The sequence below is a fragment of the Lepidochelys olivacea genome (genome assembly GCF_965140295.1).
Source record: "Lepidochelys olivacea isolate rLepOli2 genome assembly, chromosome: 23".
NCBI classification, from domain to species: Eukaryota; Metazoa; Chordata; order Testudines; family Cheloniidae; genus Lepidochelys; species Lepidochelys olivacea.
Window position 1 is genome coordinate 1,793,448 of NC_140433.1, and position 25,902 is coordinate 1,819,349.

The following is a 25,902-nucleotide window of genomic DNA, read 5'->3' on the forward strand; positions in this document are numbered from 1 at the left end:
CTGACTCATATCCAGCTTCTCGTCCACTGTAACCCCTAGGTCCTTTTCCGCAGAACTGCTGCCTAGCCATTCGGTCCCTAGTCTGTAGCTGTGCATGGGGTTCTTCCGTCCTAAGCCACCGGCCACCCTGTCACTGGGCGAGTGGTGCATTGATTCGTGCAGGGCTGCGTTGCCTGAGCAAATGCAAACACACCCTTGATCGGCCAATGGGAAACGCACTAACAATAAATCCCCCCGGGGCTCAGCCAATGGGAAATGCACCAAGAATTAATCCCCCAGGGCTCAGCCAATGAGAAATACACTAAGAATAAATCCCCCAGGGCTCAGCCAATGGGAAATGCACTAACAATAAATCCCCCAGGGCTTGGCCAATGGGAAATGCACCAAGAATAAATCCCCCAGGGCTCGGCCAATGGGAAACGCACCCACAACATCCCCACCCCGGGCTCAGCCAATGGGAAATGCATTAACAAAAGAATCCCTTGCACAAGCAGACAAAACATCCTCCAGGCTCAGCCAATGGCAGACAAGCTCACGCGCTCTCTCTCAGGCTCAGCCAATGGGAAATGCACAGAAAACAAACAAACCCAGGGCTCAGTCCGCGAGAGACTCAACAGGAAATTATGGGGGGGCCACTGTGATTGGTCCGCAGGCGGTCTGTCTCCCTCCCCCGTCAGCTGTCCATCAAGCCCATCCTTCACGCCCTCAGGGCTCGGTTTGATTGACTCACCAGGGAAGCGGCCTCCCGCCAATGGCAAGGCCCGTTACGCCGCCCTCTCCACCTCTGGCCAATGGGAGCTCTCCTCACAAGCTCAGCGGGCGCGGGAGACGGGCGGCCAGGGGCGCGCGGAGGCAGCGGCCCAATCAGCAGCGGTCTTGCATCCCGGCGCGGGGCGCTCGGCCAATCGGCGCCCCCGTGGCACGGCGGCGCGGCGCGGGGCCGGGAGGCGGGCGATGGCGGCCATTTTGAGCGGGCCGAGCCGACGGCCGGGCAGCCGCGGCCCAGCGCGGGGGTCTGAGCGCGGCCGGGGCCCGGGCGGCGCCATGGACGTGCGGCGGCTGCGGGTGAACGAGCTGAAGGAGGAGCTGGGCCGCCGGGGCCTGGACACGCGCGGGCTGAAGGCCGAGCTGGCCGAGCGGCTGCAGGCGGCGCTGGAGGCCGAGGGGGCCCGGCGGGGGCCCGGCGGCGGCGGCGGCGGGGAGCCGGCGCCCGACGGACACTGTGAGGGGCGGGGCCCCGCGGGGGGAGGGGGCCGCCCCCCCGGCCCGGCCCGCGGGCCCCGCCCCCCCCCGAGCGCCGCGCCCCTCCCCCCCCCACATCGCTGCCCGAGCGTCAGCGCCCCCCCCCCGGGCCCGGTTGTGGGGGGGCGCCGCTCCCGGGCGGGACCGCGGGGGGCCAGGGCGGGTAACAGGCGCCCCGAGTCCGGGGCCTGCCCCGCTGGCGTCGCCCTGTCGGGTGCGGGCGGCCGGGTACCGAAGTCCCCAGGGGACCACACCGGGGGGGGCGGCGCCATCAGCGCCCCGAGGCCCCTGGTGAGACGTCGTCTGAGGCCCCAGGCAACTCCACCGCCGCTGCAGGGGACCCGCGGGTTCTCCCCGGGCTCCCCTTGTCGTGAGGGGGGCAGGTGTGATGGGCGACCCCAGCCCCGCGGCGTGTGGGGCCAGTGGTTGGGGCAGGGGCCATGGCGACACGAGTAGGACTCCTGGGTTCCAGTCCCAGCTCTGAGGCGACTAACGCCCCCCCCGCCCCCCATCTTGTACTGAGGTGGAGGCATAGGAAGCGTGCGTAGATATACACCCGATAGACCTCCACGCCCCTCATGAGGAAATACTGCGTCCTTCTGCCAGTTGCGGGTGCTTATTTGTTGCAGCACATGGGTTTTGGTCCACAGCTGGGTCAGCTCCTTGCCAGAGTAGTTCCTCGTTTTGTTTTCTTGTTGATGGATTTTGGCAGATGGGAACCCTGCCCGCCCTGAGGACACCTCCTCTAGACTTCTGCCAGCGTCCCCCCCCCCATTCGCCAGGTGGTCAGGGTCTGCTTCGGTTGTAGAATTGGTGTTGGCAGGTGCGCGCTGTAGAACAGTGACTAGTCCGTTCTCCTTTTTTGCTGGCCTCATATTCCTACATGGTGCGAACGTACGGCTGGAGGAGCTGCATGTGCAGGTGTGGAGATGTCTGGGTAAAATACAGACTGAGCTTAAAAGACAGAAACTGAACTGCCCCTCAGGGATTCTGCATTGGGAGTATATATGGGTCTGGACTTGCTAGTCGTCTTACCATTTTATTATATGACACTTCAAATCATGTGCAGGAATGCTCCCTAAATCTCTGGTGCTGGGAAGCATGTGTCCCTGGGCAGCTTGTTTGCTTGATAATGTCCCTTTATCCTTAATAATGGTGCATCTTGTACAGGTCGCTGGCATGTGGTATTTCCATGTAACTTGCTAAGATGCTGTGAAAGGGAATGAGCCACCAAGCAATATTTCACTAGAAGACACTGATTTGCTTAGGTTCTGCACCGAGATGCTCTTGCTATATCATTGCTGAATTTGTTTGACGGCCTCTGAGCAGATCACCAAAATTGGCTGATTTGCATTTCCCCTGGAAGCGGGTGTTCCCTCCCTTGCCACTTTCACGTTTTGTGGCTCTTGGAAAGTAAATAGCAAGTTATCAGTCCTGCTCCTTACATCGCTGTCATGAGGGTCACAAGTCAATACTGTACATGTGGGAAGTGTTGTCTGTCGTTTGCTGAAGTGTTGGTTCGGAGACTCATCTTACTCTGGGATTTCAGGGTTTTGTTGTTTTTAGTACAAACTGGGTTGTTTCCACTGGAAAAGTTTTGTGACTGAAACACATGACTTTTTTGCAGTGAACAAGTGATTGGCTTCTTTGCCTTCATGATAGCTTTCTGAGAGTGCTGGGAGCCAGACCTGTTAGTCTTCTGTGCATAGGTCCCAAAAGTTGCAGGGACCAGTTCCCTGTTGATAAAGTGCTGAAGCTCACTTTTCCTCTGCATATGCTAGTTACAGTCTGTTGTAAGTACCGGCCTTAATGCATGCCTGTTTCTATTTGAAGATGCTGTCGACAACAATACTCATCAGAGTGACCCCCAGGGTTATCAGTCCTTCGAGCACTGCAATATTAAACAGGAGAACGAATCCAAGTACGAGAGGAGATCTCTAGACCACGAGCGTCCGGTCTTACACTCAGGTAACATTCATTTTAAAGTCGGCCTTATCAGCAAAACTCCTTGAAAAGTAAGATTTTAACGAATGGGCATGTAATTACTGCCTTAAGTCACTGTGGTGCCCAGAGCTCTCCTTTGCTGGTGGATCGGTCCCTACCAGAAGAAAGAAGCTTTCTTTGGTCCTCTTCCCCTCCCTTCCATTCCCCATGCTATGTAAGGCTTTGATACAGGTTTGCAGTTGTATTGCCCCATTGTGTGGTGTGACCAAAGAACTGGTTTCAGTCTGACAAGCACTAAAAAGGCAGCATCAAGGGATGGAAGCTACACTGATCTGGCGTCTGAGACTTGAAATAGCCTGTTCTTAGACAGCTCTCCAAATCCCTCAGCTATAGATCAGTGGTGCATTTATGGTCCAGCGTTTTGTGGTTGTTCAAGGCTAGAAACAATTTCTGCATCCCCTGGGGAAGCTGGGATTTTGATTCCCACCGGGGTACAGCAGCTGAATGTATTGCTGCCAAAAAGATCACAAAACATCAGCCCTTAAAATGACATCTCTCTGACCCCCAGCTTACTTGCTGCCATCCCCCAAGTTTGCAGTATTTTGTAGCCTAATAGGGCTAGAAATAATGTGGGACCAGTATGCTGCCAAAGACTGGTCCTGAACATGCGATTAGGAATAGGGGAAAAAATGGAGCCCTGTAATGTCTTTTAATCACACTGGGGGGAAAGGGATGAATGATCATAGCGAAACTAGCCTGGGGAGTGGTGGGGGAGTTGTTAACATTGAGCTGCTCTTGGTAAAGGCAAAAGAGTCCCTGTCTTGTCATGGGTGACTGGAATATTTTAATCTCTCTCCCTGTTTTGAATGCAGAGATGAAGACAGAAGTGAAGCAAGAAGAATCGGCTCCTGGCTATAACATGCCAGCTCCTGGCTATAACATGCCGGCTTCTGGCTACAACGCCCCTAGCTACAATGCACCCTCCTCTGGCTACAACACCTCTAGTTACGGTGCCCCCAGCTCTGGCTACAACGCCCCCACTCCTGGCTACAATGCACCCCCCTCTGGCTACAATACGCCTGATCCATCTCAGCCCAGGCAGCAGCAGCAGCCACAGGGCCGCAAGAGACCTTATGAAGAGCAGCGAGGGCGAGGGTATTACGAACACCGGGAAGATAAGAGGTGAGCTCGTGAAGGGAAACCTGGATGAGTCTCTGGCTTATTGCGGTTAAAGATGTTAATTCCTGGGCCAGGGGCTAAGGAGGATTCTAGAAGCTGAGTTTAGAAAGAGCTGGGAGCATAGCTTGTTGGATCTGTCGAGGATTTTGCCAAAGGCCAGCCATTCACTTTCACTTCTTTCACGCTTGACCTAGTGGGTAGAGCACAGGACTTGGACTCAGGGGACCTAGGTTCTATTCCTAGCTCTGCCACTGGATGTCTGGGTGTCCTTGGGTGAGTCATGCCTCCCCGTGCCTCAGTTTCCTCATTTGTAGAATGGGGATAATGATAGTGATGTCCTCTGTAAGGCGCTTTGAGGCCTAGGGATGAAAAGTGTTCTAATGAGATCTAAGGATTGCTGCAGTGGGGTTTGGGCTTTATTGCTTATGAATACTCCGGCACAGTGAGCGACCTGGCATGGCCGTTATCACAAAGATTGTGGGTCTCACGGTGTCTAATGTCCCACATTTAAGCAGGGTGTTAATGGCAGAAGGTAATCTGGCTCCGGGACCTCACTCCAATTGACTTTTTTTAAATGTTGCTTTTAATCTTGTGCAGTAGCAGAGAGGAAGAATTGTCTCATGTTTAAATCTCAGAACTGGGAGTCAGGAGATGGGGCGTTTAGAGAGGACCCTTCCACTGACTTCCTGTATAACCAAGGGCAAGTCACTTAACTTTGTTTCCCATGCGTAAAACTGGAATCCGGCATAGCTTCATGAGGGTGTTATGGAACTTCATTAATGCTTAACAGGGAGAACTTTCAAAAGTACCAGAGACTTAGGCACCCAGCTCCCCATGCCTTTCAGTGGGGCTTGTGTTCCTAAATCCCTTAGGAACTTTTCAGAAATCTCCTCCCTAAAGAGCTTTGAGATCCTCCTCAAAGGAAGTGCTAGAGAGGGGGAAAATAACACATGCTGCATGTGAGTGAGTGTTCACCTAACTTGAAATAAGAATTATAAAGTGGTATCTCCTGTTAGAACTTTTGGTTCTTCCTGTTTGTGGCAGGTTCTCCCTTGCATTTAGGTTTGGAAGGATTAGATTTTTATCAGTAAAAGTTGGCAAAGATTGATTTCATCGAACACACAAATGAGCAAAAAAAGTCCATTGATAATCAGGGTGGGCAAAGTGAGAAAAATGCTGCTTGAGAACTTACTTGTTTGATTTCAGGTTGTTTATTTGGTATATTTTGACAATAAAGGTATAACTTTATAAAGCTTTAATTTTTTGCATCTCAGAGTCTGCTGTTATTAAATAATCTTTGACAGCTGCTCCTGTTGTCTAACCCTCCAGAATTTCCCTCAACTGTGAACATTTAAATAAAGTTAAAAACAAATATATTGTGTCAAAATGATAAACAATAAAAATCCAGTTCTGCCACGCCTGCTTGTATTTAACAAAGTGATTGTCTGTGACATTTTTTCCATCTAGTCTTAGAGTTCATGTTTGTTTTAAGAACAAATCTGGTTCTGTTCCCCACACCTTGTGTGGTTATTGACAATGGTGTGTCAGTTTCACCAGTCTGATCTGGTGGTGTGTTACAAGCAGTTTGTACAGGGTCAATAACTCTACCAGATGCAGGGCCTAATGTAACATCCCCTGATGAAATCCTGGAAGCTTTCAGTGGTGGGGAGAAGGGTTACTGTCAAACCTTCCTGGAGAGCCTCTTCACCTTTGCTTTTCTAGTAGGAGTCTCTGGTTGCAAATCCATACATAATCTGTCCCAGTGAAAGCCTGACGGTTCTTAAATCCCTCCAGGCTTTCTTCCCACCTTACTTGCTGCTCTTTGTCCCCAAAGCTCTGCCCTGCTGGTTGACATGAGTAACGTTTATGCCTTTGTGGTTTTGCTCTAGGGGCCGATCGCCTCAGCCTCCTGCAGAAGATGACGAAGAAGAGTTTGATGAGACACTAGTGGCCATTGATACATGTGAGTGCGGGGGGCAAAGAATGGTGGTATCCTGCACTCCAAATACCTTTACATGATGGTCTCCTTCCTGCCTCTTCTCAACTTGAAAATTATCCAGGATAGCAAGACTAGATTTCTCTGGTTCGACTGGAGGACTCTTAGGGGGTCCCAGAGATATACTGGCAGCTTTCTCTTTCGATCACTGAGGGGCAGGGCTATTGTACCTTTAACACAAACTGCCTTTCTCTCTAGTGCTTACATATTGGAATTCAGAGTCCAAGGCCAGAAGGGACAACTGTGATCATGTAGTCTGAGGACTTCCCTGAATTCTTTCCTGTTTTAATTAAAAAGTGTTAATGAACACAGGTTTTAAGTCTGACTAAAGATCTTTCCTGTTCCCTTGTTTATTTTTCGGACCCTTGAGATGTCATCATCTCTCATGTCCTTATCTGGCCCCTATCACGGTAGTACCTGAGCGCCTCGCTTTCTGCAGTGTGTTGATCCCCCCCACCACTCCAGTGAGGCAGGGGGTGCAACATAGGGATAGGCCCTTCCGTTATCCCTGTCTTACAGACGGGATCTGAGGTGGAGAGACAGTTTATAACCCAAGTTCCTCCTTGTGCTAAGACAACGTGTAACAGGTGGCTGAGAGAGACAAGCATGTCAGGGTGGGGGAATGCCAAGAATAGGGCTTTTACTGTATTATGGTAAGGCCTAAAACCTCATTGTGTGAGATGCTGTAGCCATAGAAGGTGGTGTGCGGTTCTTAACCAATCCAGTGCACTGATCACCTCCGTATGGTTCCAGTTAACAACCAGACCTCCTTGTCTTCTAGATAATTGCGACCTGCATTTCAAAGTAGCCAGGGACCGATACAGCGGCTACCCGCTGACCATAGAAGGCTTTGCTTATTTGTGGTCAGGCGCCCGAGCTACTTATGGAGTGAGGCAAGGGCGAGTCTGCTACGAGATGAAGGTAAGAGCAGCATGCTGCCATTAGCAACGTGTAAGTCACCATGAATGGTAACTTCAAATTTCATGTTTTAGAGTAACAGCCGTGTTAGTCTGTATTCGCAAAAAGAAAAGGAGTACTTGTGCCACCTTAGAGTTTGTATGTATAAGAACATCTTCTGTATTTTCCAGACCAGCAGGAGAGTGGGGTGGGGGGAGAGAAAACCTTTTGTAGTGGTAAACACCCATTTTTTCATGGTTTGTATGTATAAGAACATCTTTTGTGTTTTCCACAGTATGCATCCAATGAAGTGAGCTGTAGCTCACGAAAGCTTATGCTCAAATAAATTGGTTAGTCTCTAAGGTGCCACAAGTCCTCCTTTTCTTTTTTCAAATTTCATGTGCTAGAGATCTTCCAGTGGGGAAAGAGAGCTGGATGTGGGAGCATTTCCAGCAGGAAACAGGGCTTAGCCATGAATAGGACTAACAGCAAATAGGTTCCTAAAGACTCGTCTGAATATCCAGCTTCACCAAGGGGAAGGAGTAAGATGAAATCGTAATCTTCACGTGTATACTTCATGCCTGTTTTCATTGCAGCCTACGTAGTAGACATAGAACGCAGCTTCCCTCTGAGCAGAGATAGGGACTGTAGAGTAACAATGCAGATTTCATTCATCTCCTTCCGGCTAGAGAGGAATGTCTATCCTTTAACCCACGTCTCCTTTTTCCATGGAGGTGCCCAATTAACTGATGGTGATCATTAAATCCTCTCTTTTCTCATCTGAAGCAGCAAGCCCTCTTTTTTCCTTACAAGTAGCATAATCAGCAAAATTGGCTTCCTTTTTAATATGGTCAGACTGAAATCCCTCCACTCCTGTTGTGGGGCTAGTAACTTCAGTCTAGCCTTATCCCTCAGGCAGATGTCAATTGGGTCAGCTTGCAATGGCTTGGTGACCTGGGGTTCTTTCCCTGGTGGCTGTATCTTGTCCTCTTGAGTCTATAGCTTCATTTTTCTAGAGTTACAAAAAAAAGTGTGAAGTGTAAGTTGCTTAGCACTTCACAGGCCTAAAATGTAAATCGGTGCAGGGCAGTCTTCAGGCATGGGCAGAGAGCCTGAAACTAGCTTTAAAGAGATGACTGTCTTCATTCATTTCGGTTTGGTGTTAATTCTGATGCCTAGTGATGATGCATTGAATGTCAGTGCTGACTGTTGCACTGCAGATCATAGCATGGGTGCATGGGGAGGGATGGCCAGCTGTCCAGTCTGGCCTCTTGTTTTGAGTCATAGGTGGACAGCCTTTGGATTGTGGTTGTAACATGGGAAAGCTTTGGCGCTCTTTCCAGTCTGACCCCTGGTTGATCGGGCTACCAGGCCACTTCTGAGCTCTCTGTTCACTTCCGGGCACTGGGTAGTTCCACTCCACACAGCTGGAAGCAAAAACCTTTAAAACTGGTTGGAGCAGGAAACAGGAATCTTCCCCAGAAGAGCTGTGAGGGCACCCGTACCTCCCCACGCTCACTCGGGACTGTCGTGTGCGATCTGTCAGGTCAGACCGTCTGCATTGGGATTCGTGAATTGAAACAGTAGGAAAACACCTCGCCCAGTTACCTACAGGGAGGTCTCATTTCCTGTCACCCTCCGTAGCTGATTTCATGAGCCTTAGCAGTAACACACAGCACAGTCCTGTCCTCCTGTTCTTTCCCTTCTCCCCCCCACACCCCCGTTTGTCACACAGTCTGGAGCTGGGCAGAAAATTTCCAATTAGTAAAGTGGAAACTTACAAACGTCGGCTTAACTCAAGTCATGCCTTTAGCCAGTTCCTTACTGCTGCTTCATGTAACACAGAGAATTATTCCAGTAATCCAGGCTGCTGGTGCCTCTCAGCTGTGGTCTGTTAAAGCTTCTGAACAGAAATCTGGGGGAGAGATCATGAGTACAAGGAGCTAGGACACCTGGGTTCTAATCTCACTGAGTATTGCTTCACCTGTTTGTGCGTCCCTTTCCTCATCTTACAGATGAGGCTAATAGGAACCTATCTCCCAGTGCTGAGAGGGTTATAAAGCTTTTTTAAAAGTACAGTCCTATTCAATTGCAAAATGTTACTTACTGCGTCACTACGGTGGATTCGGATTGCCTCACCAATGTTATGTAACAAACCCATGGTTGTTAAAAAGCGTTCAGCATTTCATCTTGTGCTTCTCTCAGCTTGGGCTGTGCAAATAGCCTTGTCAGTTTCTCGTTCATTTCCGTTCTGCTAGTCAGCTCTGGTGTGCTAGTACCTTGTTTGTCAGCCCTTTATTCTAAGTCAGTTTTTGCACACAGCCCCCCTTACATTTACCATAAGAGCGTATGTGACCATGATTCTAGTTATACTGGCGTGGGGCTGGACTAGATGTCCTCTTGAGGTCCCTTCCAGCCCCATGTTTTAGTGTGTTTTAAGGGGGTGACCCAGAACACAGTGACTTGAAAAGTCATGGTGTGGGTGAGGTTTGGGTTGTAATAAAACATTCAGTGCCTTGGGGGTCGCAACCCGCGGGTGGAGAAGAAGAGTTACTAGCACAATGGTTCAGTGATCCCGTAGCTTAAAAGTTGTTATCCTGAGAAGTCTTTAAACCTTTGTGGAAACACTGAATTTTACAGACCCTGAATTTGGGACCACGTTTTACTGCGTGTCCCTTTGCTTTCGTGGCTCTAGATGAGACAGGATTGTTAGGCTGGTAATTTATTTCTCTGAAGTGTCTGTCCCTGGTTCTTGAATAGACCACTCCAGGCATTGACTTTAAAATGTAAAAGGTTTTTTGTGAACCCTCCAGTTGTTCTGGGCGTGAAGGTCATTTCAACCTTGTTTTCTGTCCCCAGATCAATGAAGAAATCTCTGTAAAACACCTTCCTTCCACAGAACCCGATCCTCACGTTGTACGCATTGGCTGGTCCCTGGATTCTTGCAGCACTCAGTTAGGTAAGAGCTGCCACAGCTTTTCATGTGTGATGCCAAATAGACACATCATGTTACTTCTGTGGTGCACTGAAATGTAAGTAAAGTCTTTGATGTCACTAATCACCATGGCACCCAGGTGCTCGTGTCCCTGTATGGGGTGGGAGGTGTACTCTGCCAACACCTCACTAACTGTGTATGAGGGTATTTTCTTCAGCTCTTGGTTTGCTCCAGACGTAGCCAGGTCATTCTGCCACTGTTAGGGGGTGGCTTGCTCAGCTCTTTATCAAGAGGGCTGTCCACTGAAAATGCCCTAGCCCCAGAGACTCTTCTCTCCCTTCTGAAACAGGGCTGTGATGCTGGGAAAGTTGTAGCCATGTGCAGCTAGCCAGGGCTGGCAGTAACCCTGAGAGGGCAGAGCAGGGCCTGTAGCCTTTCTGTTAGCCCTCGGTTAAAGAAGTGGCATGTGCAACCCTATGTTTGAATTGGCCATGACCAAGCGAGCCCCTTGGACTCTCTCTTCAGGGGAAGAGCCCTTTTCCTACGGTTATGGAGGCACCGGGAAGAAATCCAGCAGCTGCAAATTCGAGAACTACGGCGAAACATTCTCGGAGAATGACGTCATCGCTTGCCTTGTTGTGAGTATCTGTTTTTGCTGCTTCCAGGGGATGCCCCCTTGTGCTGCCAGTGCCCCCCCATCTCCCCCATAGGCAGCACGTCCTGGCGTGGAAACTGACCTGGCCGTACATTCCACCAGCCGCAGCCCTGGGTGACCTGTTGGAGCTGCGGAGTTGTCGGTGCCACTCTTTAAAGTGCATTCAGTCACTTCATTTCCATAGTCTCTGTTTAAATCTTTTGGAGCAGCTGTAGCTACCCCACCCCCTTCCCTCCTCTACAGTTGCATTATTAAATATAATGTACTCTGCTGTACTCTGCCAGCACCTGACTGACTGCTCACAAAGGTATTTTCTTCAGCTCTTGGTTTGCTCCAGACATAGCCGGGTCATTCAGCCGCTGCCACTCTTAAGGGGTGGCTCCCTGACCATGTCTGTGTAACCATGGCTGTGGCTGGGTTGAATCTACACCCTCGGGAGCTAAAACCAGTGAAGGAACTGGGTCTCTAGGAGTTTGCTACTGCACGTCTGCCCATGGTCCAGACGCTAGAGGGAGCTAGAGTCACGCTGTCAATGTGGGTTACATCTAGAAAAGGAACCCGTCCTCTCAAGGCCGTGCCGTTTTCTGGTACCACCCAGTGTGCTGGTTTGTTCTGTGGGCTCAAAGGGGCACCCGCAACTTTAACCATCGCTTCTGTCTGCCGTGTTTTGTCCGCTCCTCTTACCTGTGACGCCGGAGGCTGCAGCTGAGGGAGGAGCTTCGCGTTCCGCTTCCAGGCTGCTTGCTTTGTGCGTTTGACTGCGCTCTGTCTAGTCATTTGCACTGAAGTCAGCCCACTTCCTCCGTCCCCTCTGCAAGTGCCCCATGGGAAGAGAAGCAGCTTAAAACCCCAAGACACTGACAGATATGACACTGAGCCTGGTGCTGCTTTTGCCCCCCAGGGGTGTTGGCGTAGGTGGTGATAGGGGAGAGCCCCCTGCTATAGGTCGGGCTTCCTTGCAAAGTAGTACTGGGAATCCACATCTCCGCACGCCCATCTTCCTCCCCTCCTGAGTGTCCGGTCACCGACTAGTTCAGTTCGGGGCAGAGTCAGAAAGCACCTGTGGCAGTTACTCAGACCATGGTGTGGTAACAACCTCCCCCAGGGGCACTGGGCTTCCACGCTGGAGCTGTCGGTTGCTCACTCTGTGCTGGCTGACCTGGGAGCGGGGCCTCCAGAGAATTACCTTGCCAGAGCTGTGCTTGCAAATGGCTCAGAGCCAGGGGAAGGGGCTGCTTTGGTGGAACCAGCAGCGGCAGGGTCTTTCCCGTGACGCTGGGGGTGCTGTCTCGATGGGTGACTGTGACGTTAACACACATTTGGGTAGTGCTGCTAGTGTGTGTTGTTCAGACAGTAACTAGCTCTGTTTACCACCTCCCTGGCCCTGCATTTACACGGACTCTCTTCCCCTGTAACTAGGACTTTGAGTGTGGGGAGGAGGTGGAAATGTCCTTCATGAAGAACGGAAAGTGGCTGGGCGTGGCCTATCGGGCACGGAAGGAAGCTCTGGGCGGCCAGGCGCTCTTCCCCCACGTTCTGGTGAAGAACTGTGCTATCGAGTTCAACTTTGGGCAGCGGGATGACACCTACTTCCCCGTCCCCCCAGGCTTCACCTTCATTCAGCACGTTCCGCTGGCCGAGCGCATCCGTGGGACCATAGGACCAAAGAGTAAAGCAGAGTGTGAGGTGGGTGTTTTGCATTGCGCTCGGTGCTGTGTAGCTATATAAGCCACGCGCTTCCTGCCGTGAGGCGCTTACAGTCAGAGCGTAAGGCTAGAGGCGCCTGGGGCTAACAATGAAACCGTTCCCATCAGTATGGAAGCAGCACCAAACAGCACGCCGGCTGCCTAACCATTGAGTGACTCGTAGGCATCCGGGCAGAGGGGAAGATTAGAGGGTGTTTGAAGGAGGACACCATGCGGTGGCTTTTTACTGCCGTCACTTCCTGTGACCAAAGATCTGAGCGGGGGTCCATTACCCCCAATATCCTGCCTCCAGTGGCCAGGATCTGCTAGATCAGAACTTGGGGCAGGAAACTCTGCCATTATGGAATAACTTGCCACTAGCAGGGGGCTGGCTCATGCTGTGAAGCAGGGGGCTTTAGATTCCTTCCACCAGTCTGGTTTAAATTGCTGTTCTCATTCTTCATATAAATCTCCACTCCTGCTCTCAATTCTGCTAAGCCCTTGGACTCAGTGGCCCCTTGTGGCAGAGAGTTCCTCAGGCTAGCGTACGTCTCATCCAGGAGTAACTCTATGGCATCACTAGAAGGGAGAGAAGCAGGTATATTGGTTTTTAGTAAACATTGCCATGTTTTAAAGGCACCGCAGCTCTAGTCAGCTGAAGGAATGACGATTCTCCAGCGTGGTGTAGGTATCTGAGCACATGGGGTTCTGATCCAGACTCAGACCAGCTCTCTTGGTGCGTGGGTTTTCCTAGCTGTGAAATGGGGATGAGCTCAGATACCATGGTGATGGGCACGCACTAAATAATTGGATGGACAGAGAAGAGGAGGAGGAGGAGGGTAAAGTTGTGTAGCCTTGTGGTTATGGTGCCAAACTGGGAATCAAAAGTCATTGGTTCGGCTCCCTGCATGACCTTGAGTAAAGTCACTCCCCTGCCTCTGTTTGCCCCATGTAAGAGGGAGTGTCTGTCTGTCAGAGGAAGTCTTAGAATTAGTGTGTGGAAAGGACGAAGCGCTCAATGTTGTTGCAACAGCTGATGCTCTGTGTGTGTTTCAGATCCTCATGATGGTGGGGTTACCTGCTGCTGGCAAGACCACGTGGGCCATAAAACATGCGGCTGCCAATCCAGCGAAGAAATACAACATTCTGGGAACAAACGCCATCATGGATAAGATGAGGGTAAGAGATGAGCCCTCGTCAGTAGCTAAAAGTCTCCCACTTCTGCGCGTTGTTCCTTCTCCAGTGATCAGAGGGGTCGCTGAGTTGGAAAGCAGTCGCTCCTGTATTAGACGTTACAGGGGAGCGCTGCACCTCTCTTACTCCTGGTCCCAAATCAGCCTTTTCTTAGAGCAGATTATTCGCTCCTTTCATTCCAAACCCTTTAAGTGGTTCATACACGTGAATTGACCTCATATGCCCTGCACAGTGAAATGGGTATTGTCCACATTATGTAAATGAGGGAAATGATATACAGAAGGTCATTGGCTTTCTCTGGCGTTGTTGCCACAACTCAGAAAATAATCCCAAGAAATCCTGACTCCCAGCCCCCTGCTTCAACTGCTAGACCCTATTCCCTGCCTGGAGCTGGGGATGGAACCCCGGAGTCCTGACTACAGTCCCCTGCTCTAACCACTAAACCCCACTCCCCTCCCAGAGCAGAGAATGGAACCCAGGAGTCCTGACTTCCAGTCCTGTTCTGTAACCACTAGCCCCCACCCCCAGTACTACCTCATGAGGTGCTGAGGATCCCAAACCTGCTGCAGCACGCAGACCCCGCACTGTAATCTGTGCCGTTTTTTCCTTCAAGGTGATGGGACTTCGCCGCCAGCGCAACTATGCGGGCCGCTGGGACGTCCTCATCCAGCAAGCGACACAGTGCCTGAACCGCCTGATCCAGATCGCTGCCCGGAAGAAACGCAACTACATCCTGGATCAGGTACAGAGTCCTTCGCCCAGCCGCCTCCCTGGCGTCCGCCTGTGTGCGTGACCCGTCGGAGCGGGCCCTTGTAAACGGGCAGTGCTGCGCACTCAGGCATACCCAGTGCACTGCAGAAGTGTTATCCAGGTGCACATACGTATACACCTGTTGTATGTCTGGGACTGAAGGAAAACTCCCACTGTAAAGAGCACACCAGAGAAATAAGGTTTAAAACATTCCGTGGTGAGTAATAGGAAGCGCCCCCTTAGCTTAACCACACACAGCTCAAAATATTGAGTGCTTTTGGAACTAAATTGTTCTCTTTAAAGTGTATCCAGGTAAGTGGCCGTGCAACTAAATAGTGGCTTTTCAGGTCCAGGAAGATAGGCTAAGGTAAGTGCTGGTCTCTGGACGTTTCCTAGAGTGCCCAGGGGATCCGTGAGTACCACCGGTGAGTAGTTTGTTGTCTTTTGTTGGCATCAGTGTCCTGAGAAGAACAGGTAAGCCCATGTGAGTAGCAGCCAGGCTGGCATCGCTCAGGGTTATAGGAAACCAGACTTCCCTCCCGTTACACATGCAGGCTTAAACCTCATGGCTGCATTTTCAAGCCCATTAACTTTAATGGGAATGGAGCATCTCATTCCCTTAGGCTTTGAAAAAACTCACAAAAGAACCCTGTTCTGAAGAGTCCAGCGGCTCTGGATCTTTATCACCTAGCTGGTAGCTTTCCCAGCAATCCGTAAAGTTCATTGTGTCCATCTTGCTTTGGGTTAAGGCTTAAAGGCAGGTCTTCCTACGGCCGCCACTGTTCTCTAATCGTACTGCTGGTGCGGTTTTCTCAGAGATGTGGACAGCATTTAGCGTCTTCCCTTTAGCGTCTTCCCTTTATTAAAACACTTTATTAAGACGGCGCTAGCCATATTGGATGGCAGCACTCAGTTTAGTCTGTCCCTGTTAACTAGGGCATACATGTAACTGACCCGCACTTATCGGTCAATTCTGTATATTGAAACCTGAACCCTGAAATGTAGAATAAGTGTCTGAGGATTTTAAAAAACTAATGAAACCCAATTTGGCCTAAAAGGTGCACGAATGAGATCTTTCTTTGCTTCATCCGTCTAAAATTCTGAATCCTGGTAATCTTTCCTTGTACAATATTGATTAAATTTGCCTTGAGCCTGCAAGTGAGATCTGGGTGCCAAGCAAACTTTCGATCGTATGTGGGGTGAGGAAGTGTCTTCCCCTCTTGGGGCTGGAGAGTTGTGAGTGTGTGGGTGTCTGGAAGGTTTGGATTTAGCTCCTGCTGGTTTTAGTATGAGATTTCAGTTTACATGATAGAGAGGTGAATGCAGCGAGGGGTTGATGTCGTGTTAGAGGTTTAAGCATGTTTCCAATACAGCTGGCTGCTTTCTTAATGAAGAGAGAAAATATTTTTCCACAGCTGCTATTGATTCTAAAACATTTAGGCATCTCAGCACGGAGTTTAGATTAAAGCAATGTAGTCTGTGAACTCTGATGTGGACTGAGATCTTTTACTCTTTTTAGGCAACTCTGCATTTCACGTATGCTTCTCAGGCCTTGTCCTTCTGTTTTCTTACGGGTTTTCTTGAATTGTAGCTTTTTGCAAGGTTTAAATAAGATGAAGTGTTAGTGACTGTTCTATTTTAACTGTAAAACTGAAGAGGTGGTTTCTGACCTTCTTGTATCTGAAGAAGAAAGCCAAAAAGATTGTCCATGTAAACATCTTTCAGTTCGCTGCTATGCGTTGATGCGCGGATGCTGTGGGTTTTTGTAAGCTGCTGTGCTTTAAGGCAAACTCCTTTGCAGAAGTGCGTTTACAAACACTGTGTATCTGTCATGTAGATGAGTTTAATATTTTTTTTAAACCTTTAATGACCGAGGATTCAGGAAAGCTGTCCTGATCTCTATTTACTATGTGTTCTCTCTGTAAAACGTCCGTGATGTCAGCAGTAGCTGAAAAGTCTTGGCTGTTAACTTTTGAAGGTTCCATACTTGTTAAATGGCTGTGAGTTGCATCAGTTTGCTATATACGACAACCACAATGATCTGAAACTGATAAAGGTCCCCCCACAAAATTACAATGTTGTTTTGGGAGATTTTGTGCTTTTCAGTCCCAAAGGGCATTATATATTTTGCTGAAAGTGTCGTGGGCTCCTCACTGCGTATATATGGGTTGGCTCCTTGCCTTGCTTAGGACCGTGCCCCGTTGCACCGTGGCTCCAGACTGGCTCTGAGAAAATAACGTGGCCCGTTGAATTATCATGCTTCTTGTGGAAGTTAGGGGAGACGTCCAACTGTGTGCCGACTTAGGAGAGCCGGTGGAAGCACAGTACAAGCTGCAGCCAGCCAAAAGATTGCCAGAAATCTGGCTGGCCAAGCCGACAGGCTAAGCCTCGTTTTTGCTTTGAGTGTGAGCTAGCCCTCCTTTGGGCCGTGCTGGCGTAGTGCGTCCCCTGCTGGGGGGCAGTGGTATAGCTAAGGGAAGGGAGCCTTAGCGCTCTGAGGACGAATGCATTGCTGATGTTTATTTCATTGGAATTCCAGTGAGCGGTGCAGTAGCCATGTAAAAGATTCAGGGGCAGGTCCTCAGCTTCTGTAAAACAGACGCTGATGGAGCTACGCTGATTTACACCAAGTGAGGATCTGGCCCAAATCATTGAAACCCAAGTTCCCTGGCTAGATCTGGTGCATTGTGGGAAGATAGGATCCCCAGACCATATGGAAAACCCTGCTCCAAAAGCAGGGATCTCAAACTCAAATCACCACGAGGGCCACATTGAGGACTAGTGCATTGGCCCGAGGGCTGCATCACTGACACCCCTCCCCACAGCTACCCTGGCTCCGCCCCTTCCCCACCCAAACTCCGCCCCCTCCCTGCCCTTATTCCAACCCCTTCCCCAAATCCCCGCCTCTTCTCTGCCTCCTCCCCTGAGCACGCGGGTCCCCGCTCCTCCCCACTCCCTCCTGGAAAGCGCTAAGCGCTGCCAAACACTGGTGGTGGGAAGCGCCTGGAGGTAAGCAGAGGAGCGGGGACGTGGCGCGCTGGGGGGGGAGGGGAGGCAGCAGGGGAGGGGAGCTTGGCAGTCGCAGGAAATAACTTGGTGGGGTGAGGGGAGCTTGGCGGGCCGCAGCAAATAACTGTGGGCTGCGTGTTTGAGACCCCTGTCCAAAAGCATGAGTGAGACCCGAAGCCCTGGGCCCTGAAAGGTAACCAGTTAATGGACAGAGCTGTGTCCTCAGAGAACTGAGATTCTTGGCTGCGTTGCTCTTATTTAAGGGCATATAGATCTCTGTGATTGGCTTAAAAATGGTGTGCTTGTGACTGGCCTTGGGCCATTCCCAGCTGTCACCTTCCTGCCTGCAAGGTAACCGGCAGAGCGTGGGGTAGCGGGGGCAAATCCCCAGGTAGGAAGTGAAGCCGGGTATCTGGGTTCTCGGCTGTTCACACTGAGCAGCAGCAAAAGTAGCTTAAGAAGAACACTCCCCTTCTCCCTTTCCGGTGTTCTCCAGGCTGAGCCGGGGCTCAGTATCGTACCAGCCCGTGTTGTGTTCGAGGGAAGTGCTGCTTGCCACGCTGTTGGCATCGGCCCGTTTCCTGGGGACTGGGGAGAGCAGCTCAGGGTCCCCTTCGGAACCTCAGACCTCACTCCTTTGTTGACCCCCAGTCCTGTGGCCCCTCCCTCGATCGAGGGGCAGGCTTTGCCCCTTCTGCTGGGCCATCAAGTAGGCCCAAAGCTCTTGCTAGAATGAACCTCCTCTGGCGTGCTGAATAGTAACCTAGCTGCCTGTAACTGACAGCAGGGGGTGAGAGCTTAGCTTTAGGTGCCACTCTGCCTTGAAAGGATGCCAAGAACTTGGTCCTTGTTTATTACATGCAGCCTAGGCTGCTGCTGGACCCAGTTCTGTTAGTCTGCTGAGGGCGGGAGGCGGCCGTGCTGAGCGAAGCCGGAGCGACCAGCGGTTGTGCACGGGTTTGCTGGATGCTCAGCTTGGGCAGTGGTTACTGTGGAGTGCCTGGTGACCGCATGCTGGTCTGGCAGTGAGCGAATGCCTTTTTGCAGCAGTGTTCTGTGTCCTTGTCTCTCTGCTGTGGCAGTAGCTGCTGTGGATATTCTCTCCTGCTTTGGGAGCAGTTTGGCCTGGTCTGGGACTGGCGCTTGCGTGAAATTTTATTTCCAGCTCATCACCACAGTTGAGCATGTACAATAGGTGCTTAAGGAAACGGAAGCATCAGTGTTTCAGCAACGCACGTATCTGGGTTTCACTGGCCTGTCGTGAAGATCTTAATCACCTGAGGAATTTTAGCTGAATAGATACTTGCATTGCAGAAACCACAACTGGCATCTGTCTGTTGAAAACCATTGCATACCTCAACCAGAGTGTGAATGTAGTGTGTGAAATCCCCGAGGAGGAGATGGTTAATCCCATTTTATATTAGAACTAAAACTGAGGCTCAAAGCAAATCAAGATGTTGTGGTGAGAAATGTGCTTCGTGACAGACATGTAAGGAATAGTCTCATTAAACCAATGAGAGTGACATGATTTTGCCTTAACAAACCCATAGGTTAAAGTCCACCTAAATGTCAGTTTTTAATAGGAATAAAGTTAAAACGTGCCGCTTCAGTTTCCCTGTTTATTATTAGATCCCATCTTTGAAATCAAGATGCCTGTATACCTAGTGGTACCCCCGCTGTCATGGCCATCCTCCCAGTGAAGAGAAGCATCGGTTAGGAGCCTTCCTCAAAATAGCATATGTAAGAGACGGTATTTGATGAATCTACCCCACTGCAACACGAGACAGTGGTAACATCTGAGCTCATCTGGGAGACCCTCATGCAGTTGGAAGAACGCTAGCAGCTGTGCAGTCTAGCCGTGTGAGTGCTGGTTTAGATGGCTCAAAACTCCCTCCATCACCAGCCTCTGATTCCTGTGTATCACGCCTGCTTCTGTTCTCCCCTTCACTTTCTCAGTCATTCTTAAAACAGCCAGCCTGCAGGAGCATGAATTTTTACCACTCCTCGGCAGTCATTGCAGAGAATACAGTTGGTGAAAATAAGCCGGGGGAAGGGGTGTCTCTAGCAGCTAATCTGCACTGTTACAAGTTAGAATAAAAGAAACATTGGGCCGGAAAGGCCCTCAGGGGTCCATCTCCTCCCCCCGGCCCTCCTGGGCTGATGTAGGATTAAACAAACCTAGACCATCCTTGACAGATGTTTGGAGGTGTTTTAAAGAAGTGGTTGGACAGTGATGGGGATTCCACAACCTCCCTGGGTCAGCTGTTCCAGGACTAAATTATCCTTCGAGTTAGAAAGTCTTCCCTAATATCTAACCTGAATCTCCCTTGCTACAAATTAAGCCAAGTACACTTCTTGTCCCATCCTTGATGGGCATGGAGTATGAATGATCGCTGATGTCATCTTTATAACAACCTGTGACCTGTTTGAAGACTGTCATGTCCCATACCCCCTCTGCCCCCCCCCCGGCCCTGCCTTCTCTTTAGACAAAACATGCCCAATTCTTTCAGCCTTTCCTCCTAAGTCATATTTTCTAAACCTCTTATTTTTGTTCTCCCCTGGACTTTCTCCAGATCGTCCACGTCTTTCTTAGAGCTGCTCAAAAGTACTGGACAGTCCCCCAGCTGAGGCCTTGCCAGCTCCTCCTGCCCTAAAATAAGATTTTTAATCCCTAAAAAGATTTAAAATCAGTTGAATACTCCTAGCCAGCCTTGTGATACAGGAGTTAACCCCAGTTTAGATGGAGAAACTGAGGCACACAAGGGCCTCGACTTGCTTAATGTGTTGATGTCAAAGTCACACCTAGATCTCGGACGCAGCTTTCAATCCTGTGTTAGCAACCATGCCTTTCAGGTGCCTAAACATTAACACTGAATTCCCATTAGTCACACACAAACATTCCTTTCAGTGTGCAGGTCTGCATTCAGCCTGTCCAGCTTCACACTTAATCACTCGCTTATTTGTAAAGAAAGCAAACACATACCCTCGTCTTCATCAGTCTCTCTTGGGGGAAGAAAGCAATGAAAGATCTCATTTGAATTGCAAAAAGTACCAAATATGGGCGTTCTAGTTCTATCTCTCCCCCCCCCCCCCCCCCCGGCTTCTTCGCTTTAAAAGGTAGGTTAGCCGTCCAGGGTTCTTCACAACCATCTAAACACACAGGGGCGGGGGCACCATGTCTTCTTTCACCATTGCAGGCCACAATGCTCTGTTGAAAAAGAGAACGCCAAATAATGAACGGTTTTTGCCTCTTCTTTGTCACCATTGCTAGACAAATGTTTATGGATCTGCCCAGAGACGAAAAATGCGTCCTTTTGAAGGTTTTCAACGCAAGGCTATTGTAATTTGTCCCACGGATGAGGATTTAAAAGATCGAACAATAAAGCGCACTGATGAGGAGGGGAAGGATGTGCCAGATCATGCAGTGTTAGAAATGAAAGGTAGGATCCTAGAAACAAACCAACCGATCCACAAACCACACGCGGCCAAAAACCCTGTTGTGTTGTTTAAGACCTGGAAAGAGATTTATTTTTGGTTTCAAATGCTGACCCTGAGATTGATCTTTTGTCCTCCCTTCCTTTCGTCTCACTGTGGTCGTCTTCCATCTGTTCTCCCCCTATGCTTCTCCTCTGCCCTTAACAAGAGATGCTATAAACCCACGGTGCCTTTTTTCCAGGGGGGAAAATGTTACGTATCTTTCACGTTGTCCTCCCGGAAACCAATAATCAGAGCAGGGCTGAAGGGTTGTTTTTTTCCTCTTCCCCCCCAACAACAGGAAACCCTTTCCCTCTGCATTGTTGGCTGTTTTTTCACAGCGAGATCATGATTCTGTCCAGATGAAAGTGACCGCCTGGTTCCTCTGTGGCTGCATTTCTCGCGGCTGGACACCAGGGGGCAGGAGAGGTGACTGGTACTTGGATGCAGTGGAGACTGGAGTGTGTGGTCCCCCGTTCCCCCGCCATTGGCTGGGGAGGGGATGACATCATGCATACATCATTTTTTGTGGCTTCTGGTGTCTCTTTCCTTCCTGTTCACTTTTGCCTTCCGATCTCTTGCCTCCTTTGTGGTGGTCCGACGCTGTGGTGCAAGGCTGGGCTCCCGTGCGCGGCAGCCTTTGTCCCTCTGCCAGGCTGCTGCTGGCTTGCTCACGTCTCTTGTTTTCTCCCCTTTGCCCTCTCGCCGGGCCCGCCATCCAGCCAACTTCACGCTGCCGGAGGCTGGCGACTTCCTGGATGCGGTGATCTACATCGAGCTGCAGCGGGGGGAGGCGGAGACGCTGGTGAAGCAGTACAACGAGGAGGGCAAGAAAGCCGGGCCCCCGCCGGAGAAACGCTTCGACAGCCGGGGCGGCGGGGGCGGCTTCCGGGGCCGCGGCGGCTTCCAGCGCTTCGACAGCCGCGGAGGCAGCGGGGGCGGCCCGCAGGGAGGCAGTCGCGGCGGCTTCCAGAACCGAGGGGGCAGCGGAGGCAGCTTCCGGGGCAGCGGGGGAGGGGGCAGCGGAGGAAGTGGCGGAGGAGGAGGAGGAGGTAGAGTCTCAACTGTTTCAGAGCCCAGGGTCCGAGCTGTTGGCGGGAGGGGTCTGAGCACGGAGCTGGGCCGATGCTGCGGTCTGAGGCTGGTCCTGGGCTATCAGCGCAGGGCTGGAGAGCTGAGTTTGGTTCCCACCCCTGCCGCAGAGTTCCTACGCACCCCCAGGCTGCGCTCGGAGGGTGGGGTCTCCCAGGTGCCTGCGGGGCTCACGCCCCATCTCTGCAGTGAGGGGTGCTGATCCTTCCACCCACCCCTTGTCTAGTGAGACTGTGAACTCTTTGGCGCAGGGAATGTCTGTCTGTGCAGCCCCTGGCCCCGTGGAGGGGGAGGCAGGCTCGGTCAGGATCTTTGCAACCCCCAGTACAATGCAGGGGGGGCAGTCTCAGTGGGTGTCTGTGCAGCCCCCCAGCCCAATGGCAGGGGTTTTATCAAAGCCAGTAGGTGCGAGGGGGGCTAATCCTCACTTCTCGGGGAGAGTGGGCTGCGCTGTCTTTGAAGAGCTGCCATGCAGAGTGGTTTTCAGGTGCTGGGCCCAGTCGCATAAACAGCCACAAGGGTTTATCAATGAGATTTGTTCCTCTTGGGTGTAGGGGTGATGCCTGGTGACAGCCCCTGCTTTCTCTGCTAGGCTTCAACCGGGGCAGCTACACCCAGAATCGCTGGACAAGCGGCACCAGAGACAACAACTCCAGCCCCCGGGGCAGCTACAGCCGGAACACCCAGCCACAGAGCAGCTACAGCCCCGCTCGCAACCAAAGTAGCTACAAGCCTCCCAGCAGCACGCCCCCCACCACCAGCAGCACCCCCAGCAGCTACAGTCAACAGCAGCAGGTCAGAGAACCCATCAAGATCTGTCTGACCCCACCCTGGGGGGAATGTTTCATGGCTGTTCACCCCAGGGCAGCTCCGCCGTTGACCCGTTCCCTGCAGGGTGCGGCTGTTGGGCCGCATGGAGAGCACCTGGGAATGGTTGTCAGTGAACCATGCAGCACAGTAACAGTCCTGTCCCTTTCATTTACAGCCAAGTTACCCCCAGCCCTACACCCAGGCAAGCTACACCCAAGGAGGAGGGTACACTCCCAACTACAGCTATGGAAGCTACAGTGGTTATAGCCAAAGCTACACCCAGCCTCCACCGCCAACAGCACAGACGTACAATCAGCAGAACTACAACCAATACCAACAGGTAGGCGGGAGACAGGCTCTCGGGCAAGCGGTCACCTGGCCGGAGGGTAGGCTAAGGGTGTATCTGACCGCAGGATGAATTGATGCTTGTAGGGATGGAGGAGGGGCCCATGCATAGGACTGGGGGAAGGAAGTTTCCATGCTTCACCCTGGCTCTGGCTGATTTGCTGTGAGCTTGGGCCAGTCGCAGAACTCCCCTTTGCCTCCTTGCTGTTAGCGGAGGAGTTGAGGGTTAGTGAAATGTTTGCTGTGTCCCTGGGGGAGATCAGGCAGGTGACTTCCAGCTGTAGTTGTCCTAGGCTTGAATTCAGTCTCTGATGCTGATTATAGAAATCCGTTTGAATACTGATCTGTTGGCTTCCCACACTCCTTCCTGGTGCCTGAGGATCCATGCGAGATGCTCTGGCTAGTCGTTTAGAGAGCGTGTGTAATGGTACTTTTCAGAAGATAATCCAAACCCAAGCGTCTCTGCCCCAGAGGGCTTAGTCCTGAAGCCTCGTCTTGACTTGTACCGTGCCCAATGCTCGCTGTAGGCTCAAGGGAATTTACCCCACTCCTAGGCAGAGTTAAGCAGCACCCCTACAAATCCCACCTTCCAGCAGTATGGCCAGTCTGCACGCAGTGTTAATTGCTGTGAAATCAAGTATTGCAGGCCAGGGCCATCTGGGCCCCATTGTGCTAGGTGCTTAGAGCCATATGCGTGCCCCAGGGGAGTACCAGTCCAAAAGGCCAGTGGTCCGGTGCTGCGGGTGCCAGATGTGCAGCAGCACCTCTCCTGGGCACAGGGCATCTCAGAGCCTGAAGCTCCAGGATGAAGAGGTCGGTCAGTGACGCCCCCTCCTCGGGCACAGTGTGGGGCTCTGCCATCAGGGTGAGCCCTTCGGTGCAGAACACAGAGCGTTCTTGGTGCGTCCCCAGCCTGGGGAACAAACTCCCCCAGGACCAAGGATCAAACCTTCCCCTCCCAGTGCCAGGCACACTTCTCCAACCTGCCTCTCCCATATAAAGACAGCAACTCAGATATGTAGAAAGTCCCTTTCAAAACGCTCCATTACCCGCCTGCCCCTGGAGAGTCAGTCACGTTGCGTAGTGCGCGCAGCAGGAGAATAAGAACAGCTCTTCCCCAGCACATAGCAGATCTCAGAGCACTGGCCGAAGGAAGTCAGTCTGGCTAGCATGGCTGTCCCCATGGCTAGCAGAGGTAAGAAGTTGCCGACGGTCACCCAGGCCAGTGGCAAGTCTCTTGACGGCTGGGCCACGCCCTGACTAGGTAGAGTCGTGAAAACCCTGGTCTTGCGGGTTTGCCCGGGTGTCTGAAATGGGTAAATCCCCAGAACGAGCGCGGCCTGATTCCTGGTGTTAAAGGGTCTGGTGATGCTGGGGGCTGCCTGCCTCACCCGCACACTGCCCAGGGCTAACTCTGTCATCTCCCCCAGTACGCCCAACAGTGGAACCAGTACTATCAGAACCAGAGCCAGTGGCCTCCGTATTACGGCAGCTATGACTACGGGAGCTATTCGGGCAGCTCCCAGGGAGGCTCCAGTGCTCAGTGAAGGCCAGCAGGAGCTAAGGAGATCACACCCCTGCGTCTTTCTCTGGGAGCGGCCTGCAACCACTCAGGAAACCGCCGTGGCTCCATCAGAGCGGTTCCTGATCAGCTTTGGAAACAGGCAAGGGAAGTGGAATCCCCGCCCCTTGTTTTCTCTCTGTAGTTTTGACGATGAATGCGTTTCCTTGTACACTCTCGACAGACAATGGCATGCTCCCTTCTTCCTACCCTCTAAGAAAGTTGCATTATTTCTTTCCATGTGTTTAATACCATCTCCTTTCTATTTTTCGACTCTGAAAATGGTAGGATCTTAACCAGCTCCCCTGTTCTAGGTACTGTACTCCCAGGCCAGGACTCTCCTTGTCTAAAATCTCCAGTAGCAAAGGGCCAGCTGTGGCCCCTGATAGCCTTCTCCCTTCTCCCCTACGCTACACAATTGTGCTAGTGAGAACTTCCAAGCTTTCAAGACTTTACTGCAGTTCAGTGTCAGTCTTTCCTGGAGGTGTTTTATTCATCTATTCTGCAAAACGTTTTTAAAATAAAAAGAGGGAGGGGAGATGGCTGTTTTATGGTAATTATGCTTTTTTTTTTAGATTTTATGTAACTTTTTACCGTGGGTCAGCAGCTGTTAATATTTCATCAAGATAACAATTTCTTTGCTCAACCCGGGTGAGAGATAAAAGAAACCATCTTAAATGTGTAACTTTTTATACAATGTCTAAGTTTCTGTAACTTTGCACATGCTTTGTTTTGAGTTGAATTGTAACAGCTTTTTGTATTTGGAGAAAGAGTGAATATTGAACTTTAATGTCTTGGTGTTTTTCTTTTCCCTCTTTCATAAATCCCCTGGGGTTTTTTTAAAACCGATTTATGCATGAAAAGTGTCTTTTAAAAACAGCTTTTCACAAAACCTTAATGTCACTCAGAGATGTATGCAGGGAGAGTTTCAGAAAAAAGCTTTTTCAAAGAAAGTTTGTTTTTCAAGAAGGCACATTCTCTGGCTGTGTTTCCCAAAGAGCAAGAAATTGATTAGCTCCATCTCCTTGGCTTTTTTATAAACTAATGTGAAATTGATGCATCTGTTTTCATTACCTAGGCTTAGTGAAATGCAAACTAAGTGGCATAAACAGTGGAAAATTAACTAGATTTTTA

At 51.0% G+C, this 25,902-nt stretch overlaps 1 protein-coding gene across 2 annotated transcripts; it reads left to right on the forward strand.

Moving 5' to 3' along the window:
* Positions 1-956: 956 nt before the first annotated feature.
* On the forward strand, positions 957-25,558 carry HNRNPUL1 (heterogeneous nuclear ribonucleoprotein U like 1). Of its 2 annotated transcripts, none has more exons than XM_084612651.1 (15): positions 957-1,222; positions 3,076-3,210; positions 4,059-4,368; positions 6,255-6,328; positions 7,143-7,282; positions 10,118-10,217; positions 10,719-10,831; positions 12,268-12,534; positions 13,590-13,712; positions 14,341-14,469; positions 20,758-20,926; positions 21,683-22,012; positions 22,645-22,847; positions 23,038-23,202; positions 24,638-25,558. In XM_084612651.1, the coding sequence occupies exons 1-15, from the start codon at positions 1,045-1,047 to the stop codon at positions 24,752-24,754; spliced, it is 2,553 nt and encodes an 850-aa protein (XP_084468777.1). In that variant the 5' UTR covers positions 957-1,044; the 3' UTR covers positions 24,755-25,558. The 2 variants fall into 2 exon arrangements, with proteins under 2 accessions (XP_084468777.1, XP_084468778.1); XM_084612652.1 differs by having other exon boundaries at positions 1,047-1,065.
* The last annotated feature ends 344 nt before the right edge of the window (positions 25,559-25,902 follow it).

Bases quoted from the DNA above. Each gene is read 5' to 3' on its own strand.
- HNRNPUL1 (XM_084612651.1), top strand. From the start codon at position 1,045: ATGGACGTGCGGCGGCTGCGGGTGAACGAGCTGAAGGAGGAGCTGGGC. The intron at 3,211-4,058 runs GTAACATTCATT...TTTTGAATGCAG, and splicing joins GCGTCCGGTCTTACACTCAG to AGATGAAGACAGAAGTGAAG. The intron at 10,218-10,718 runs GTAAGAGCTGCC...CTCTCTCTTCAG, and splicing joins TTCTTGCAGCACTCAGTTAG to GGGAAGAGCCCTTTTCCTAC.